The sequence below is a fragment of the Dipodomys spectabilis genome, unplaced genomic scaffold (genome assembly GCF_019054845.1).
Source record: "Dipodomys spectabilis isolate Male_0828 unplaced genomic scaffold, ASM1905484v1 ptg000439l, whole genome shotgun sequence".
NCBI lineage: Eukaryota > Metazoa > Chordata > Mammalia > Rodentia > Heteromyidae > Dipodomys > Dipodomys spectabilis.
In genome coordinates, this window is record NW_024871116.1 from 499,796 (window position 1) to 511,938 (window position 12,143).

The 12,143-nt window shown below is 65.4% G+C and overlaps 1 protein-coding gene across 1 annotated transcript in view; it reads right to left on the reverse strand.

The window, feature by feature from the left end:
• Window positions 1-11,922, reverse strand: part of Myo18b (myosin XVIIIB) — a 121,937-nt gene extending 110,015 nt beyond the window's left edge. The window contains exons 1-11 of the mRNA XM_042668491.1: window positions 11,875-11,922; window positions 10,837-10,995; window positions 7,334-8,470; window positions 6,796-6,862; window positions 6,155-6,267; window positions 5,511-5,687; window positions 4,242-4,440; window positions 3,955-4,097; window positions 3,179-3,279; window positions 3,010-3,073; window positions 287-431 (exon numbers count right to left, since the gene is read on the reverse strand). Of these exons, the coding sequence (XP_042524425.1) occupies window positions 287-431; window positions 3,010-3,073; window positions 3,179-3,279; window positions 3,955-4,097; window positions 4,242-4,440; window positions 5,511-5,687; window positions 6,155-6,267; window positions 6,796-6,862; window positions 7,334-8,470; window positions 10,837-10,995; window positions 11,875-11,922 (2,353 nt within the window). The remainder of the gene's footprint in view (window positions 1-286; window positions 432-3,009; window positions 3,074-3,178; window positions 3,280-3,954; window positions 4,098-4,241; window positions 4,441-5,510; window positions 5,688-6,154; window positions 6,268-6,795; window positions 6,863-7,333; window positions 8,471-10,836; window positions 10,996-11,874) is intronic.
• Between the last annotated feature and the right edge of the window lie 221 nt (window positions 11,923-12,143).

Below are 12,143 nucleotides of genomic sequence, written 5' to 3' on the forward strand. Positions count from 1 at the left end.
CGGCGTGGGAGAAGCTAAAGCAAAGGGGACTGGGCTTGGTAGCGCACGCCTGTAATCCCAGCCGCTCGGGAGGCAGAGGAAGGAGGCCCTGGTCTAGGGCCGGCAAAAGCACAAGCCCCGAGCTGAAGAAAAGTGAATCAGTAAACGAGCAGCAAAAGGACCAGGGGTGGGCTCCAGTGGTGGAGCGCCCGCCTCGCTCCGAGTTCGAATCCACGGCAGAAGAGATGGTAATGACCCGGGGAGGGAGAGGAGGGGGGAGGGTTTGACCCGGAGGGGGAGGTCGTACCTTTGCAGGCCCCCGCGGCCCCGAGGTGGTAGATGGCGGCCAGCACGCGCCACACGGCCCGCTGCTCGCCCTGGGAGATGCTCAGCGCGTCCATGGCGGCCCGGAGCCGGGCGAAGCCGGCCGCTGCCTTCTGCTTGTCTTCAGGCTGAGAGCGAGGGAGAGAGGAAGGGCGGAGGCGTCACCGCGGGGACCGGCAGCCTGGCCTCGCGGGGAGTCGGGCCGGCCCTGGGGTGGTCAGACCCGGAGGGGGACAAGACCAAGTGGGAGGAGGCCCGGGAGCCAGGTTCAAGGCCTCAGAGGCCACGCTACAGAGCGGGCTTTGAACCACCAGTGATCTGAGGGTCCTGCCACCATTGCTGGGCCATGGCAGACATCACTAATCGATCCAGAGCCTCCGGCAGGGCCAGGGAGCCCAGATTCACCCCAGAACATGGCCCAAGCCCAGACCCATCGCCAGCCGGGCCGGAGCTGGTTTCCCGTATCAAGTGCAGCAAGAGGCACCGCCGTGAGCTTCAAGCAGCAAGGAGAAGATGCGGTGGCCGAGTGCTCACGGATACAGGCTGCGGAGTGTGTTTGGGGAGCTTAGGACCCCTGTTTTGATTGGTTGGATATGAGAACGCATCTAAAGCTCCTGGGCATCTGGCCCAGGACCCCTGGGACAGGGGCCCACAGGACGGAGAGGCCGCGAGCCAGAAACTCAAGCTCCTGGTGACAATAACCCACCTGGCACCTGGGGAGAAGCCGTTGGAGAGAAGTGGGGGCAGTGTGAATGCCACCTGACCATCGGCGCCTCGATTGTTTTTTACCACCACCAGCCCAGAGAGGGTGTGACACTGACCCAAGGTCACACAGCAGAGCCATATCAGACCACGACTAAGAGCCGGGCATGTGCGATGCCCACCCCCACTCCAGCCAAACTGGTCTGTAGAAGGGTCGTGGGCCAACGGTGGCCATGACATGGGGAGGTTCAAGGAGCCCCTCCCGTTTGTCTCTGGCCTAGCCTCCCACCATGATCCTCCTACCCCACGCCTCCCATGCACTCAAGATCACAGGTGCACGGCACCAAGCCTGGCTGGTTGGTTGACATGGGGGCTCACCCCGTTTCTGCCTGTGCCAGACTTAACACTTCAGTCTTCCGGGTCTCCATCTCCCCAAATGCTGGGATGATACTTCACCTTTAGAAGTCAGCGGAAGGAAAGAGCCACAAAACAGCAGAATCCCAAGATGCTGTGGGGTTTGCCCGGTGCAATCAGAGGCGGCAGAGGGCAGGGAGATGGGGCAGCTCTGGGGCGAGGCCTCGCAGACCCCACCTGGGCCTCCTGCTGCCGGCAGCTGTGCTCTCTCAGGTGAGTATCTTCACCTCTCTGAGCCTCACACAGGAGGAGCGCAGTCCTGACCCTCCCCCGTGGACACGGGGCTTCCTCCCCAGTGACAACTGGGGCAGGCAAGGGGATGCGTAGCTGGCGCTGGTGACGCAGCCTGCAGCCTAGCCACTCAGGAGGCTGAGACCTGAGGATCCTGGTTCAAAGCCAGCCCGGGCAGGAAAGTCCGTGAGACTTATCTCCAGTGAACCACCGGAAAACCGGAAGTGGCGCTGTGGCTCTAGTGGTAGAGCGCTCGCCTTGAGCTGAAGAGCTGAGGGACAGCGCCCAGGCCCAGAGTTCGAATATCTCCAATTAACCACCCAAAAAAAACCCAAAACAAAACAAAAGCCCTTCTAGGGGGCTGTGTGGAGGGGTGGGTTCTCGAGCCCCCGCCGGGGTGGAGGCCCCGAGCCCCCCATCCCACGGGGCGCGGGCCCAGGATGGTTCGGATTCTGTTGCCATGGGAACAGGGAGGGGTACCAGGCCCTGAGCCCAGGGCGGGGGGAGCAGAGGGAGCGAGGGGTGTGTGCTGCTCCCCCCGACTCCTGTGGCCAGGGGTGGAAGAGGCTCCGCACCCGACCACAGACCGCGCAGGGGAGGGCCTGGCGAGTCGGAGGGAGCGCGCCCAACGGGAGGAGAGAGCGTCCACCGTATCCGATCATTCCAACACCATTTCCTCCCCCAAATGTATTGGAGAAGTAGCTCAGGGGAGGAAATCACCTAGCCCGCCCACCCAACTCCTACTCATCCTTCAAAACCCAGGTTAGGTGTCCCATTGGCTAAGAAGCCTTCCCTGACTAAGGCCACATAGGTCTTTCAGTCGGGCAGTGCTGCCCACCACACCGCAGAGTTAGGACGGGGAAGGACGGGGTGAAAATCACCATTAAAATATCCATAAGGGAAGCAGGGCTCTGGCCCATCTACTCAGGAGGCTGAGCTCTGAGGATCAGGGTTCAAAGCCAGGCTAGGTAGGAAACTCTGTGAAACTCTAATCTCCAATGGACCACCAAGAAGCCAAAAGTAGAGCTGCGGCTCAAGGGGTAGCGCACCAGCCTTGAGCAAATTAAAGACGAATGCTCAGGGACAGTGCCTAGGGACTGAGTTCAAGTGCTGGAACCGGTACAAAAAATAGATATCCACAGGGGAACAAAACCCCAAACAAGCAGCCAGCGGTCGGCGCGACTCTCCAAGCCGCCCCAGCCCGTGTCAGCAGGAAGCGCGCAGCCCCCGCGTTGACCCCGGCCCCCGAGGCGCCCCAGGGCCACCGTGCAGATGGACACAGACCCCGGCCCGGGCGGGGTGCCTCCCTCAGCCCCCCCCAGGGTGCACCCCGGGCCCCGCCCAGGACCCCCCGCTCACCTTGGACCAATCACCCATGCCGAAGGCGTGGCCGTCAGCCATCTGGTGCAGATTCAGCTCCGTCCTGGGGGAGATGGAGGGGAAGGGAGGTGAGGGGGACCCCCGGGGCCCTGAGGGGAGGGGACGCCCCGCGGTGACCACCAGGCTCCTGGGGACAGCGGGTGCCCACCTGAGATCCAGGTCCAGCCCGGCCAGCATTTGGGAGAACACCTGGAAGTTTCCTTCCCCTTCCGGCCGCCGGCTCACCCGGCTCGTCTCCAGAAGCATGGTCTGCAGGGAGACGCGGGCAGCCGTGGTCACACGGGCGTGCGTGGCCACGCAGAGCCGCACCACGGCCCGCCCTTACCCCGCAGCGCGGCGCAGCCCCGGCCTCGGACACCAGAGGGCGCCACAGAGCCGGCTCCCACGGCCCCGGCGGCCGCTGGCTCCAGCCAGAAAGCCAGACTCTTACAAAGTCACTGAGGCAGGCGCTGGGAAGGTGGCTCAGTGGTAGAGCGCTTGCCTTGCATGCCTGAGGCCCTGGGTTCCATTCCTCAGCACCACATAAGCAAAAAGAAAAAAAGCCGGAAATGGCGCTGTGGCTCAAGTGGTAGAGCGCTAGCCTTGAGCTGAAGAGCTGAGGGACAGCGCCCAGACCCAGAGTTCAGGCCCACAACTGGACCCCCCCCCCAAAAAAAGTCACTGAGGCGGAAGGGGTCTGGGGCGTGACTCAAGTAGCAGAGCGCCCGCGGAGCAGGTGCAAAGGCCCCGAGTTCAAACCTCAGTATGGGCGAGAAAGTAAGCAATAGAAGAAAGAAAAGGCCAGGCCTAGGCGGCCACCGCCACCATCCAAGCAGGGCCCAGGCAGAGCTCAGAGCCCTGGAGCAAGGGGTGGGGGGGGTCTGTCACATAGCGGGGTCAGGACGCAGCCCCCCAGGCCTCCCCCCGCCTCCCCCAGAGCCTCACCTGCAGCTGGGCGGCCGTGACGCGTCCGGTGGCGCTGAAGTCCAGCGACATGGCCATTGCAAACTTGGTGGCCGCCTGGCTGTGGTTGGTGCACGCAGAGCCGAAGGCCCTGAGGACCGTGAAGGCCGCGCGGATCTTGTCCACTGTGGGGGGGACGAGGTGGGTGGAGGGTTGGGGACCTGGGGCAGGGGCCGCCCCCACATCCAAAGAGGGGGACAAAAGGCTAATTCCCAGAGGGCCCGGGGCCCGGAGCACCCCACGCCGCCTGCACCTGGAGACCACCGTACCTGCAACCCTGCCGTCCACGCCGCCCGCCATCTCCACCAGGTGTTCCAGGACCTGCTGGCAGCATGCCGTCTTCCCCGCCCCGCTCCGGCCCAGAGCCACGATGCTCTGGTCTCTCCGCTGGCTCAGCAGTGCCCAGTATGCCCGCTGGGCCAAGGAGCCGACGTGGGCCGGAAGCCTGTCCCAGCGGGCCCGGGGCACCTGCAGGACGGCAGCCCCGGGGTGAGCCCGGGACCCGGCTCAGAGGCCTCCGGACGCCCAGCCTCCGCACGCCGTGGGTCTCTGCTGCCCCCTGGTGGCCATTCTGGGAACTGGCCCCTGACTTGGCCCAAGGCCGAGAGGCTGAGCTGCAGAGGTCAGAAGATGTCTGGAAGCGTGGCGCTCCGGTAGGGGTCGGGGGACACACGCATCTCACACCACCTCGGGCTGGGTGGCAATGCCTGAACTTTCCAGAACTCTTCCCCAGCTCTGACTTCCAGGTGTGGATGGCCCTGGGGACCTGCTTGCTGTTGGGCCCCATGAGGTGATGCCCACACACACACACACACACACACACACACACACTCTTCTCTGAGGTCACTGTGATCTTTACTGCCTGCGGTCTGCCCTCCGTCCCTGCTGCTACCTCCTAGCCTGACCACTGCAGACCCGCAACCAACAAAGGGCTCAGTGCAGGGCTCCACGAATGGAGGAACCCGGAAGGAGGGAGAGAGAGAGAAAGGGAGGGAGGGAGGGAGGGAGGGAGGGAGGGAGGGAGGGAGGAAGGAAGGAAGGAAGGAAGGAAGGAAGGAAGGAAGGAAGGAAGGAAGGAAGGAAGGAGGGAGGGAGGGAAGGAAGGAGAGGCTGCAGTCCCAGATCTGCCCACCAGGTGGCAGCAAGAGCTGGTCTTTGCAGCCATTCCCGTCTTGGCCCCAAATGTCCACCCTTCAGGGGAAGTAAATCTATGAAAGCAGAACAGGGACTCCTGGGTGGGTCTGTGCGGGGTCGAGGGGCGGCCTCCCGGACTCTGGGGAGCCCCGGGATAGTGCCTCGGGCACTGATGAACCTGGGTTTTCTCTTCGCTCTCTTCCCCGTCAAACTGGAGCTGCGGGTGGCCTGCTGCCCCTGGCCCCGGCCCCGGCTCACATCGGTGGTCAAGCTGCCGCTATTGTTTATCCCCGACTGCTGCTATTATTGTTATGGATCTGTGCGTGCCATCGCTCTTGTTATTTCTGTCTCCTGCCCTGGGTTTGGCTCGTTTTGTCCCCGGTCCTTGCTCCCCCGCCCCTCACCTGCCCTGCCCGTAGCTCCGGACATCCTGGGGACCGCAGGACGATCAGATCCGGCCCCGCGCAGGTGTGCGGCCTCTGGGCCTGGTAGCGTCGCAGCAGTGTATTCAGGACGCTGGGCTCGTTGACGCTGACCAGCGAGGCCAGGTCCTCGGCCTGGTCCAGCTCAGGGGGGTTGGCCTGCGGACAGCACACCGCGGGATCACGGCCGGCCTGCCTGACGCCCCTCCCCTGCCCCGTTTTACCACTTCCCTGCCCACGCAGGCAAGCAGTCCCGGCCCTGGGGGGGGGTCACACGCCAGAGCCCGGAGCCTGAGGACACTGGAAGGGCGGCAGAACTCGGAGCAGGCTTCGATCTCAATTTGTCCTTGCCTGGGTCTTATTAGAGAATGCGGGGGTGCTCTGTGACCCGGGGGGGGGGTACCCAGGACAGAAATGAAGGCCCGGCTCCTCCTTGATCTGCAGTGGAGATATGCCCTGAGGGAAAGGCTGGTGCCAAAAATACAGGCTCTGCCTGCGGTGGCCAATGGTAGGCCTCAAGTTATCTCTGAGTTCCCCGGCAGCCAGAGGGCAAAGGGTATCTTGCTCCGTGAAAGGAGAGCGATGGCTCTCGAGGGGCCGAGCCGCGGGCCGGCGGGGAGACCCACCCGCTGAACCCGGTCCTCGTCCACCTCCGTGACACTCCCGTCGGAATCCAGGCAGAGTCGGACCCGGCCTGCCGGCAGGTTGGCTGTTCCCTCATCTGGTTTTAGCACCGTTGCTGGTTGGGGGGCACAGACAGAAGAGAGGAGAGAGGCAAGAGGGGAGGGGGGAGGAGGGAAGGAGAGCAAGGATGGCGTCTCGGCCAGGCCAGGGACCCGGGGAGAGAAGCGGGGCTTAGACAGCTCCAAAAGGAGATGCAGGCCCTCCCTGCCTGGGGGGCTGTTCTCACAAAGCATTCTGAGCTGTGGACCCCCCTCCCCGTCCACCGCCCCCAAATCTTTTAGGGAGGGAGGATGAGTCTGACTGGGGAGGTGCAGCACCGCATCTCACCCCCAGACCCGAGACAGCGGGGCACAGACACCCAGCAACCTGCCATATTTCCCTTCCGGTGCCCATGGCAGACATCACCAATCAATCACCCACACCAGGATCAGATGCTGGCGTGTGGCCCACTGAGGCAGGCCCAGGGCGTCTCAGTGTTCCCCGCTCTGCGTGGGGGCTTGCAGGAGCCCAGCAGCAGGAGGGGGCGTGGGAAGAGCACAGGGATGACCCCACCCCGCCCCCGGCAACGCTGACCCCTCCTTACCAAGCTCAAATCCGTCCTTCTGAACCAGCCAGACCTTCTCCGCCTCGTACCACCTGCCCTCTCCAGCCTGGATGCAAAGAGCCACTGGTTAAAGCAGCAAAGCTGCGGCCACGCTTGGGGCCTGTGGGGGGCGGGGGGGGACCCCGCTCTCTACACCCAGCATTCAGCTCCCAGACAGCACCTTCAACCAGCCACTGTCCTCCGAGAACTCCGGCTGTGGCAGCTGAGGAGCAAGATGGCTACACGCAGTAGCAGCCGTTGTGGGATTCAAATTCACACCTCTCCTGGCTGTACCTGCCCAGGACTGGGACTGCAGGCGTGCACTACCACACCCAGCCTGGAACCCTGGTGCCTGCCTCCCGGAGTTCCTCTCATTTGTTCTGAGGGACATGCTTTGAATGGAGGCTTCCAAGCCTCCCCCGTGGAAGGAATCCTGGTCCCTTCTCCGACTCCCCGTCCACCCCAGGGCCTCCCTGCCTGCCCCTCTATCCCTGTCCCCCGCCGACCCCCATGCCCAGGGTGGGGCTGAGCTCATCACCTGCTGGGTGTCCGGGCTCTGGTCTCCGCTGCTCTGTTCCTGAGGCCCCTGCCCCTGGTCAGCCGGTTTCTGGGTGGAAGGCTGGTCGGCCGAGGTCTCGGGCACAGGCTCCAGCTGGGGCTGGGGGGCCCCCTCCTCGGCAATCCCGCTGGACTCCTGGGCTCCTTGTGTTCCGTGGTCTGGCCGGCCCTCTGTCCCGGAGGCCTCCGGCGGTGGCCCCCGGGGAGCTGCCTTCGGGGGCCCTGCACACCCCTTTTCTGCCAGGCTTTGAGCACCAGCTGCCTCTCCGGGTGCCTCTGTCTTCTGGGGCACCCCGGCCTCCCTGGCCACTGGTGGAGGCCCCCCTGCCTCCTCCAGCGCCCCCATGGCCTCCCCCGCCTGCGCCCCTGGCTCCTGCCCCGCACCCCTTTCCTCTGTCTTGGTCTGGAGTGGCCCTGCTTTGTCCTTCTTGCTCAAGGGAGCCTCCCCCTTGCTTTTCTTGCTCAAGGAAGCACCCCACTTTCTGGCTGGGACTCGAGGCTCAGTGCGGATCCGATGGACTCCCTCCTGGGGCAACGCCTCCTTGTCTGTCTTGTTTTGGGGTGCTCCTCCCCCCGCGGTCTGCGGTTGGCCCCCGTCCCCTGCCCCTGGGGCCTGGGGCCTGGTCCTCTGCTCCTCTTGGCCCTGGGGCTCACCCCGTTTGGGCTGTTTGGTCGGGGGGACCCTGCTCCCCTTCCCCACAGTACTTTGACTCCTCTGTTCCTGTGCGCCTCGGCCTGTGCCCCCAAGACCCCCGGGCCGGGTGGTCTGGGCCTCCCGGGTCAGCGCCCCTGGGCCAGCGGGGGGCGCAGCCTGGTTCTCTGCCCCTCCGGGGTCTGCGGCAGGGGCTGGGGTGCGGCCAGGCGGGGAGTCGCGGGGCTTGGCCACCTCCGGGTCCAGCCTGGCCACCATGAGCAGCACATCGCCACGCGGCCCGCTGCGCCTGCCGGGTGGCGGCCTCCGGGCCGGCTCCTGGGGCTCCCCTGCATCCGCGCCGGGCCCCCCGGGCCCCTGGTTGTCCCCGCTTGGAGCACTGGCCCGCTGCAAGCCGGACGGGCTTCCAGATCGGGGGGCACCGCTGGTCTTGCTGCTGGCTTGGGTGATGGAAACTTCTGGGGCCTAAGAAAGAGGCCAGGGCACAGTGAAGAGCGGCCATCCTCACCCTGCGGTCAGCCACCCAAACGCCTGCTAGCTGTCCCGGGCACCCACAGGCCCCACGCCTGTCAGTGAGCCCACCCCGGGCTCTCAGAGCCAAGGGCAGCTCCTGCAAGCCACGCCCCGCTGTGTGGCCTTGGGCAAACTGCTTTCCCTCTCTGAGCTGCTCCTCTACGAATAGTCTTGCAGAGTGGAGGGAGGGCGGGAGGGGGGAGGATTTGTGGCAACACAGCGTAGGCTGCGCACGGTAGGTCTACAATGGCAGCTGCCGCACACAGTAGGGCTGCAGCTGTGGTGATCGCTGTCCTGGCTGTCCTGGGGAGGGGTGCTGACCACATCGTGGTCGTCCAGCCGGGTGCCCGTGCTCCCCACTCCCCACCCCCGCCCGGGGCCCTGGCTGCTGCCCGTGGGGTCGCCACTCCCGCCCGTGGCACCCGAGGGCCTCCATGGCCAGGGCGGCCCCTCCCCCACGCCCAAACCCCAGCCGCCCCGTACCCCGGCTCCCCGCTCTGGGACAAGGTGTAACACAGCCTTGCGGGGCTGCGGGCTCTGCCTTCTTCTTGCTGTCAAACCAACCCAGAATGGCACTGCCTCCACCTGTACACCCGCGTCTGCGTTCACACATCCATCCTCAGCCAGCTAAAAGCCAAGATAGCCGGGCGCCGGTGGCTCACGCCTGTCATCCTAGCTACTCAGGAGGCTGAGATCTGAGGATCACGGTGCAAAGCCAGCCTGGGCAGGAAAGGCTATGAGACTCTTATCTCCAATGAACCACCAGAAAACCGAAGTGGCGCTGTGGCTCAAGTGGTAGAGCGCTCGCCTTGAGCCGAAGAGCTCAGGGACAGCGCCCAGACCCCAGGACCAATAAAAAAAACACCAGGATAGAGGCATGGCTCACGTAGCAGAGCACCAACCATGAACAAACAAGCCAAAGGAGAGCGGAGGGGGGGGGGGGGCCTTAGTTCAAACCTCACTCCCAGCACGCACGCGTGTGCGCACACACACACACACACACACACACACACACACACACCCCTGCAACAGTCCCTGAGCTGCAGCAGGGACAAGATGTTAGGATCGTTTTCCACCAGCCACTGCCAAGGAAGAAGACAGCAGCCGTCCCCAGCCCGGCCTCCCGCACACAGGCCGGGGATTCCCTCGTGTGAGTCCCACCGTGTGGAAAGCCTGCCATCCCCTGCGGGCCTCTCCCGGCCGAGGAAGGAAGCAGCACTTCCCCAGGGCCCCACCGTGTTACTGATGTGCTGGCGAAGGCCCAGAGTGAACAGGGATGCGGGACCAAGGGGCAAGGCCAGAGCCGGAGTCCAGATCCCGGCAGACACGGTCTCTAAGCCCGCCTGCAGCCTGGCCCTGCTCTCCCTGGCCGGGTGAGTTCAGGGAAATCGGGGGCCCTGAGAATCGGGGGTGGGGCGTCCTGGGGTGGGCGGGGGCCGGGCTGGGCCGGGCATGGCTATTTCTGGCCCAGTTGGGGACAGTGGCAGGCCACCAGGGACACATTCCCCAGGCTCTGGCCCCAGGAACGTCCTGGCCCAGAGCAGCCCCCGCCGCGGCCGGAGGCCTGTCCATCTCGCGCCCTGGCCCCGAGCCTCTGCCCACACCTGGCGGTGACGCCCGGCTCCTCTCTCAGCTCCCTTTTCCTTTCTTGTTCACAGAGGAGCCAGCCTGGCCCGCAGCCGGCGGCGTCCTCTCCTCCCCGGGCCGCCGAGGCCTCCACACTGACGCCTGCCGCTGCCTCCGTCGGACCTCAGGACCTTGGCCGAGTTGCTTGATCCTCTAGGCCTGGGTCTCTGATAACTGGGGCTGGAATCGTCTATCGCATTACCGCCCGGGGGCCCGAAGGAGCCCGTGACCGGATCATGAGTGCTGTCTGGCAAAGGCCGGGGCCTGGACGGGGCCCATGGACGGTCACTTTGCCTTTAGTCTGACAGCGTGGGGTGGGCACGGAGCCGGCCTCCTTGTCTGTCACCCTGCCCCAAGACGGGGCCCTGGTGCTGCTGCAGCTGCCGCTCAGCTGCCGGGGAGTTTGCCAACACAGCAAGGCCATTGTCCCGAGACAGGACACGGGCAGACCAGCCAAATACACGCTGAAGGGAGCGGGGGGCCAGGGTCAGGCCAGGGAGAGACCCCTGGACCAGGCTGCTCCACCACGTCAGCACCCACACTGCCCCCAGGGGGCGCTGGGGAGGCCCAGATAGAAGATGCCGCTGCTGAGGGATACTCCCAGGATGCACCCTGCTCCCGGCCCTCCTCCCCACACGGTCTCCACCCCCAGGGTGCATTGCACTCCCGGCCCCTCCCCGAGGGCTCCCTACCTCCCGTTCTGGGGAGGCCAGGGCAGCCTCCTTCCTCCGTCTGGCCTCTTTGGACTCCTTTTCAGTCTCCCGGACCAGCTGCTTGATGAAGCCCCCTGGGATGACGGAGAACAGGGGAGGGGGTGAGGAAGGTGGGGGGGTCTTGTCTTCTTCCCGGATCTGTTTGTAGAGGAAGGAGAGAGAGATGAGGGAGAGAGCCCACAGGGGCAGGCTGCCCTGCTGCCCTGTTGAGGAAGGAGGTCCCCGGGAGGAGGCCCCAGGGAGGAGGCCCCAGGAAGGAGGCCCCAGGGAGGAGGCCCCAGGGAGGAGGTCCCAGGAAGGAGGCCCCAGGAAGGAGGTCCCCAGGAGGAGGCCCCAGGGAGGAGGCCCCAGGGAGGAGACCAGGGAGGAGGCCCCAGGGAGGAGGTCCCCAGGAAGGAGGCCCCAGGGAGGAGGCCCCGGGGGGAGGCCCCTGGGAGGAGATCCCCGGGAAGAGGCCCCAGGGAGGAGGCCCCAGGGAGGAGGTCCCCAGGGAGGAGGTCCCCAGGGAGGAGGTCCCCGGGAGGAGGTCCCCAGGGAGGAGGTCCCCAGGGAGGAGGTCCCCGGGAGGAGGTCCCTGGAAGGAGGCCTGGAACAGCATGTGGAAATGAACACAGAGCAGCAGCAGCTATGCCAGCCACTGTGAATCAGCCTGGATGGAGCCCCCATGACATGAGCTTGGACCACCGAGGCCCCAGGGCCCCTTCATTGGCCGGGACAGCCCTGGTCTGGGAGGATCTGCTGGGGAAGGAGCGTGGGGGAGAGTACGCAGGAGGGGACCCTGCACTGCCTCCCCTCACCATGAGGGGGCGCTGGAGAGACGCTGGGAGGAGAGGATGCCTCGCCCAGGGATATTCCCAAGATGCACTGCGCCCTGAGCCTGTGAACGAAGGGGCCTGGGGCTCGTCGGCCATGTGACAAACTGTCTGAGGGGTGTGAGGCGGCACTGATGGGCCCCGGGGAGCCAACTTGGGTGCCCTGTGGGGGGGAGCCCCTGGGGGTGACGCCCCACCCCCAAACATCACTTTCCTTCTGCTCCCACAGCGCGAGCCGGGAGGATATGGCCATGCTGCAGGGTTGATGGCAAGACGGGCCCGGGATCCAGATGGGGGTGAGCAGATGAGTGCTCTCCTGCCGGCCACGCAGAACGAGGCCTAATGGACACAGGTCACAGGAGGCGGGAGGCCACCAGCCTGCACAGAGACACAACGGGGCGGGGGGGGGGGGGTCAGTGGAGACCTGGGCCTGCTACTCCACAGCTCAGGCCACGCCCACCCAGGGAGCAGCAG